At 36.7% G+C, this 8,182-nt stretch overlaps 1 protein-coding gene across 1 annotated transcript in view; it reads left to right on the top strand.

Moving 5' to 3' along the window:
- The first annotated feature begins 3,920 nt into the window (after positions 1-3,920).
- Positions 3,921-8,182, top strand: part of PRIM2 (DNA primase subunit 2) — a 93,282-nt gene continuing 89,020 nt past the window's right edge. The window contains exons 1-4 of the mRNA XM_087915969.1: positions 3,921-4,266; positions 6,014-6,179; positions 6,467-6,570; positions 7,252-7,331. Coding sequence (XP_087772095.1) covers positions 6,029-6,179; positions 6,467-6,570; positions 7,252-7,331 — 335 coding nt within the window. The 5' untranslated portion in view covers positions 3,921-4,266; positions 6,014-6,028. The remainder of the gene's footprint in view (positions 4,267-6,013; positions 6,180-6,466; positions 6,571-7,251; positions 7,332-8,182) is intronic.

Genomic DNA, 8,182 nt, shown 5'->3' with positions numbered 1-8,182 from the left:
TACAATCAGCAACAATTTTTTTCCAGAAATGAATGTTTGCTTTCAGATCCTGAAAAAAATATGCCCAATAGGGGACATTGGTTTCATATCGAGACTCACTTTACAACCATCCCCATTTACGAGCATAATTGCCAGGCTCAATTATGGTCAAAAGTTGAGGACTATCTAGACAAATTTAATAAATTATTATCATCATAACCTTGAGCCAATTCTTATATGCCATCCTATACTGTACAAGTTACAAATTGTTTGAAAAGGGGAAAAAGGGGCTCATAAATGCTTGCTTTATTAGCTTGAATCTCCAGTAGCTTAAGTAGACATGACGAATAACAGGGGAAGGAACACAGAGTGTTTAATCATTTGTCATCAAAAGCCACTGAATTGAGGAGGAATTTGCTTTCAATCTGATAAATCCTAAGCACAATTTTCTATGATCTTACACACACGTACTTGAGATAAAATCCCACTGAAACTGAACTGGAAGTTTAAATATGGGCTGCAAGAGAATCATCAAAACCAAGATGATAACAACAAATTAATCCCAAACTAAACATCAGACAACATGCTTAGTTTCTTATATTTATAATTGCAGTAATTGGAAATAATTTCATCTCGGTTTAAACATCATAATGGTTTGTTTAATCACAACCAAAGAAAGGCCCAAGCACACAGCAGATCATTAAAACACTGTATTATCTTACTTTGGGATGGATCCATTTCATTTCCTCACTGTTAGATATTACAGCACCTAAGTGTAATGCCACACGGATTAATGACAACTTTAAAACATTGATTGTATATATTTACAGGAATTTAGATGATTCTTAGATTGGAATGGATAATAATTATTAAGAAAGTATATGCATGTATTTGCATTGTGCTCAAATTATATAATATTTGTAAGGTGAAAACCCTAAGTAAATAACTCCCATTGATACTATAGAGAAAGCCTGCCTAGTATTAATCTCCATAGACACTAAGTTGAATTATGGAGGCATTATTTGCTAAAGAAAATGAAAACTAGGTTTGTTTTTTACCAGGTATATAAGTAAATATTTATCACATTTTGATTGCCCATTCTATTTAACACATACATACGTACACACACATTATATATATTTGCACACACATGGTATGTGTGTGTATGTACACACACACACACACACACACACACACACACTCTCACACACAGAGCCCCCCCCCCATGTATAAGTATACTTCCTGGTAGACAAAGATTAAAACTCAGTTGCAAATGGAACGAAAGCAAAGATAAAAGGCAAACTTTCTGTATATTAATATTATTTGGTTGAAATATTATGAATTTTCCTCATGCATTGAGACAATAGCACTGAAAAATAAAGGCTAACCCTCTTGAAGTTTCATGATTCATAATGGGCAATGCTTCTGAGTAAGTATATTTATGAATGAGATAAAGCAAATTGATTACAGCACTTTCTATATTCAGGTAGGAAAAATCAGGGGTGTCAAACAGGTGGCCTGTGGGCCAGATGCATCACGTGTAGGCCATGCTCACCCCAACTCTTTGAAGGGAAAAAATATCACAATACGTCATGTGATGGCAATGTGACACCGCGAGTTTGTCAACCATGATCTAAACGAAACAGCATATACATTTTCTTAAATAAATATACTGTACAGGTAGTCCTTGACTTACAACAGTTCATGTAGTGATTGTTCAAAATTACAACAGCACTGAAAAAAGTGACTTATGAGCATTTTTCGCAGTTACAACTTTTGTAAAATCCCGATGTCATGTGATCAAAATTCAGATGCTTGGCAACTGTCTCATATTTATGATGTGAACCAGTGATTGACATTCAGCTGTTTTCCAGGGTCATGTAATCACCTTTTATGACCTTCTGCTAAGCAAAGTCAATGGTGAAGCCAGATTCATTTAACAATCAGATTAGTATCTTAACAACTGCAGTGATTCACTTAACAACTGCGGCAAGAAATGTTGTAAAATGGACCAAAACTCACTTAACAAATGTCTCAACAACAGAAATTTTGGGCTCAATTGTGGTTGTAAGTCGAGGACTACCTATATGACCAAGTCAGCTGACCTTTTATATAACATTAACAAAGAATTTTGAACTTATATATTTCTAAAAAAAATATATCTGGCACCGATGGCATCTTTAGTTTACCAGCCTTGTCTATATTGAGTTAGCAAGGCTTTAAGCACATCAATTCTGGGAAATGGAAGAAAACAAAAGGTTTCTGGAAGGCTTTTTTTACCATTCCAGTTAGAAATACACATACTTTACATGTCATAACACTTGTCCTCTGAAATGAAGTCCCTACTCCAGAAGATCTACATGTCTCCCACCTTCTGGTATTTCAGAAGGCCTTGAAGGTCTTTGGCTGGGATTGGTACATCTTCTGAGGAGTGGATGTGGGCTTTGTTTTGTCATTTTTGTTTTCTGGTTTATCTTCTTATACTGCTACTTTGTTTTAAATGTTTATACTTGTCTTGTGAACTATCTAGGGACTGCTACTATAAAAAATGCCTTAAAAATATCCTGAGTGTTGTGTATTCTTCAGTGTACTTCTAATGTGTGTGTGTGTGTATATGGGTGTGTGTGGGGGCAGTTATGCTCCTTGGTTTGTTCCAATTCTTATGTAGTGCCTGGATATTCATAAAGAATGCAGATAGTAAAATATATCTCATGTTCTTTATCCCAAGGTCTCCAGAACACATGATTAAAAAGAAAGTATTTTCTTTCCCTATAAATTTACCCTGTTGTATCCTTAGATGGCTGGAGGCGAGGAAAAGCCCATTGCATGTTGTAACTGAAAGAAGAAAGTGCAGAAGTTGATTTTGCTATTTAAATAAATTTTAAAAAACCATAATATATCAATAGACAATACCTACTCAGTATAAATACGTTGAAAAGAAGTAGCAGCCTTTTATCTACTTTGACTTAAACATTCACAGAGAAGGTGTTTGTATCTGCAACTTGGGAGAAGGACTGACAGATCTAGCAAAATATTAAAATGCACCGATATTACATTGCCCACGTAGGTAGAACTACAAATTTCCCAGCTGCAACAGATACCAGTGAAAGCTGGACCATTAGAAGGGATGACAGAATTACTTTAAATTATGTTGAGAGAGACCTTGGATCACAAAATAACATTTTGAAGGGACCTTGGAAGTCGAATGTGCTCAAGCAGCCCATATCATTTGAGACAGATAAAATTTGATAAAACAAGGTCAGACAGCTCCCCATAAGCACTAAATACAAGGCTAAATTTTTGGTGTTTTGGACACACAGTGCCTAGACAAGCCTCACTGACAACATCTTTGATGCCTGGAATAAAAGAAAGCAATAAAGAAAAGGTCAACAAAACTGGGTTCACACAACCCACAATAACACAAGTAACAGTTTACACTTAAGGAAACAATTATTGAATTGTTGTAAAATCCTGGTGAAATGGCATGCTAGCAACACTGGCCTCCATCTACTTATGTAACTACAACAAACATGAATCAATCAGTAGAACAGCATGCCTTCATGGGTTGTGGGTGCTGGAGGCTCACTGGAGGCTTTTAAAAGAGACTGAACACCCATTTGTTTGAAATGTCATAGGGTCTCCTGCATTAGCAGAGGGTTGGACTAGAAGACCTCCAAGGTCCCTTCTAACTCTGATGATCCTTATGATTGTGCTAAGGCGTAACCAAGAAAGACTTTGTGATCTATTCCAAAACGTGAACCAAAGAGAGGAAAATTGCAATATCCAAAGCCTCGGATCGCTTTCCACAATTTGCAGAATTATTTGGGAATGGGGTTGGGGATTGTTTTATTTCAACGCACGATTTCCTCCCTTGGTCCTCCGCTTTAAAATTAGAAACCGGAAGTGTGAGCTGCGTACGACGCTCACATATTTATCTCTATGGTATTTACGAGCGCCTCAAAACTGATGGCTCGAAAACGAGAGACTTCTCTCAAACACAGGGAGGCGCCCCCCCCCGCCCCCCCGCACTGGAGGCACTTCACTTCCGGCTAGATCTCGTCTGTCGCGCGTTCCTTCGATTTGCAGCCTTTTCCCCCCTTCCCGCCTCCTTGAAATGACAGGTGTGGAAGAAGGCGAGGGCATTGTCATGGCAACTCCCTAGAAGCAGGCGGAAGAGCCAATCGGGTGGAAGTTTTAACGGAAGAGAGAAGATGACGTCACGAGGAGGGCTTGGCGTGTACTGATTTAGCGCGGGAGATTCTTAGCCACATAGACTGTGGCTGGTCGGTGAGTAGTTTTTTTTTTTAATGGATTCCCCTGTTGCTTAGGTGATGATGTCACACCGTTTGTGATCCTACACGCGCTTTATTGATTAGATAGTTTGATTGAATTGTGTAGAGTTTTCTTTTATACGAGTACTTCACCTAAATCCTTAGGTGTTCCATTTCTGCCTCTTTAATCTGCCTCTGGGGTTCCTGGTGCTCTCGGAACTTGGTGGTTTTCTTTACAAGGTGTTTCATTACCAAACATCATCAGTTGTGTAATGTTGCCTACCCAACTATACGTTGGTAATGAACGTCTATAGTTTCTTTTTTATTCGTATCCATTTCATGTATTCATAACCATGCTTTTACTTATACCTGTTATCTAATACTTGCTTGACAAATAAAGTAAAATTAATAAATAAATAAAATAAGCTCAGACAAGCACCAGGGACCCCACAGGTTAAACCTGAGCTACAAATTAATATGGGTGGTCCTCAACTTGCAACAGTTCATTTAGTGACCGAAGTTACAATGGCACTGAAGAAAAGACTTATACCATTTTCACACTTACCAACCATTGCTGTATTCCCGTGGTCACATGATCAAAAGTCAGATGACAACTGACTCATGTATGTTGGTTACAGTCCGGGGTCATGTGATCCCCTTTTGTGACCTTCTAACAAGCAAAGTCAACGAGGAAGCCAGATTCACTTAACTGTGTTACTAGCTTAACAACCGCAGTGATTCACTTAACAACTGTGGCAAGAAAGGTTGTAAAATGGGGAAAATCTCAGTTAACAAATGTCTCACTTAGCAACAAAAATTTTGGGCACAATTGTGGTTGTAAATCGAGGACTACCTGTATTCTCCTCTGTCGGCTCTCTGCCTCTCTTCACATGTGTGAGGACAATAACTCCAGAGAGAAGACCTCCTTCCAACAGATAAGAAAAGCACTGACTTTGACAACATGATTCCTCCTCTTTCTGAAATGAGGTAGGGAGTATTCACACAATGCTCGACTAAAATGCATCTGCAAAATTTGTACTCTATTAGGTAAGAAGAATTCATCCATTGTGGACTAATTTAGGGTTCAATATATTGTGTGGAATTATTTGCTTGTATTAAGTGCAAAGCTATGGATTTTTATCCATGTCTGGGCATATTTGGCCAATACAGATAATATGGTAATAGAGGTGATCGTATTAATTTAGCAAATCATATACATAAGTGTATAGGCATTTAGGGTCAGATGTGGTTTACAGGCTTCATTCTTGTTGCTTCTTTTATACCGAGCATTAAGTTGCTAGCCAAGAAATAAAAGGAATGTAGGATTTTTGCTTTAACAGTATAGGATTTGCTTAGTCTCAATCTACTTTTATAAAAGTATTTGTGGGCAGGTATCTAACCTCCTCTTGTCTATATTTTCCCTTTGGGGGCAGCAAAGAGATTTTGAATGGATGCTGTTCATTTATTGTAAATATGTCCTAAAATTGAATTCAATTCCTGGCGACTATCTCATGCCATTTTCTTGCCAGTGTCCTGATTTTTACAAAATGTAAAATTTGAATTGCTTTTCAAATTATGTACCTGTGATTGAGGAAAAAATCATAACATCAAATACATGTAACCAAGCCTGGAAGCAACTTGATCCCAGAAAGAAGTTGTATTCTTATATAATACATGTAATGAATATTCTGACTCATGCTTATCTTTGTTTGTCTTGATTATTCATTCCATATTTTATTAAAGTTTTGCAACATTCTTTATAGGTTTATGTGGAAAAAATGCAGTTTTCTTCAAATGTCAAACGGGGAGTTTTGAAATTGGGGGATAAACAAGAGTCATATCCTCTTAGTGTCCAGTTCTATCTGCAGCCCCCTACTGAAAATATTTCTCTGATGGAGTTCGAAAATTTTGCAGTTGATAGATTGAAATGTAAGTATATAACACAAAATAGTTTTTTAAAATTACGGGTAGTTTTTCAGAATGATTCAAGTTCACATTTGGGTGGAATTGCATATCTCTTCATCTTTTTCTTAATTACAAAACTAATACATTTTGAATTCTGTTCAGTATGATAGCATTCATAATACACGTGATTACCATAATCTGTTTCTTAGTGCTAGAATATATTGATTGCATGAAAGTAATATTTTCAGATACTGTAGGTTTTTAATCACTGCTCCGCTGCCATATTTCAAAACTCTGTCTGGTTTTTGCAGTACTCAAAGCAGTTGAGAACTTGGGTGTGAGTTATGTGAAAGGTAGTGACTCTTACCAAGAAAAGTTACAGTTGGAACTTCGACACCTTAAATTTCCATATCATGTAAGTAGCAGTGAATAATATGCCCTTGATGCTTGGCACTCGGGATAAAATAAAATACCATCTGAGGAAAGACCCAATTTAAATGGATCTTAGATGTAATGTGATTTTCATCTTTCCATTTGGCACTTCCTCCTGTAGTTTCAAATGATTATTGTGTACTGGGATCCAATTGATGGCCCTTGTAATAAACCCTGCAGTTAGCCCTGTTATTCCCTGCAAAGTGTTATGGTCAGTAGTATACAAGATTATAGAACAAAAAAAGTAGATTAGGATTATGCTTTCCTTTTCCCTTCATCCATTACATCCTACTCTCCTTGCTTGGTAGATGTCTGAACTACCCAAAATACTTTTCCAGACAGTTCAGGTGATAGACAAATAGGACAATATTTGTGTGTTGTGTCTATGTGGTTGATGTAATTGGCCCAAATTAGACAAAAGTGTCTTATAAATTTTTTCCCCAGTTGCAATTAATAAGATACAACTTGAATTGTCTTGATTCTCTAAGAAAGCTTTGAAGGGAGGAAGTTGCAGGAGATTGGAAATATACGAGGGAAGAGGAAAATTGTAATTATTTGAGTTTGTCTTCTATTTACCTGGTGATATTACCATTCACTAATATATAATATGCTATGGTGGGTGTGATGCAGGTTTTGTTTTACTGCTCTATTCTTTTTTAACTAGGCTTTGACTGAAGATGATTATAATGCAAGAAGAAAAGACCATATTTCTCATTTTATATTGCGCCTTGCCTATTGCCAATCGTAGGTACAATTTGTCTAGTTATTATAAGGTCCAGATGTTAAAATCTATAATGTATTATGATTTTCAGATGTATTTGATATTGTATATATTTTGGAGTTGTGGTTTCCAAAATGGCTGGAAAAATATCTGTAGGTGGATATGGCAGGAGGAAGAAAGTGTTTTATTTGTAGATAATATTAAAATACTACACAGATTAAAATATCATTAAAAACGACTAAAACTGAAACTAAAATACCAGTAGGGTCAGAGCTACTCAGATTACAGGGAGAACCTCATTCCAGGGTCCTGATAGATGGCATTGCTTAATCAAAGAAATCTGGAGTGTGCAAACCACCTTGGATTGAATGGGCCCAGCAGGTGGTTGGCTGTCATATAATAAAGCCATATATGCTATATACAGCCTTATAAGTAACACCCAGCACTGTAGATGTGGTCTTCCTTAAATATAATGCCTCTTAGGTTGATGCTGTCATAATTCATGGTTTCTGAAAAAAATGGAAATAATTTATTGTGGTTAGGGGAAGTGGTTTTCCTTTGTCAAAAGATTGATAAAACTCTTTAAGTAATATTTAATTGTCCAGGAGATAATCCCACATGCTCTTTAAGTACAGATATTCCTCGACTTATGACTATAATTGAGCCCAACTTTTGTGTTAAGTAAGACAGTTGTTAAGTGAGTTTTGTTCCATTTTATGACTTTTCTTCCCACAGTTGTTCACTGCTGTTAAGTTAGTAACACTGGCTTCCCTCATTGACTTTGCTTTTTAGAAGGCTGCAAAAGGGTCATGATCCAGAGACACTGCAACCATCATAAATATGAGTCAGTTGTCAAGTGTCCATTTTTGATCAT

Source organism: Pseudonaja textilis, chromosome 1, assembly GCF_049901715.1.
Source record: "Pseudonaja textilis isolate UNSWEBS1 chromosome 1, rPseTex1.2, whole genome shotgun sequence".
NCBI classification, from domain to species: Eukaryota; Metazoa; Chordata; class Lepidosauria; order Squamata; family Elapidae; genus Pseudonaja; species Pseudonaja textilis.
The sequence above is the reverse complement of the archived record's forward strand: the minus strand, read 5'-3'. Positions and strand labels throughout refer to the sequence as shown.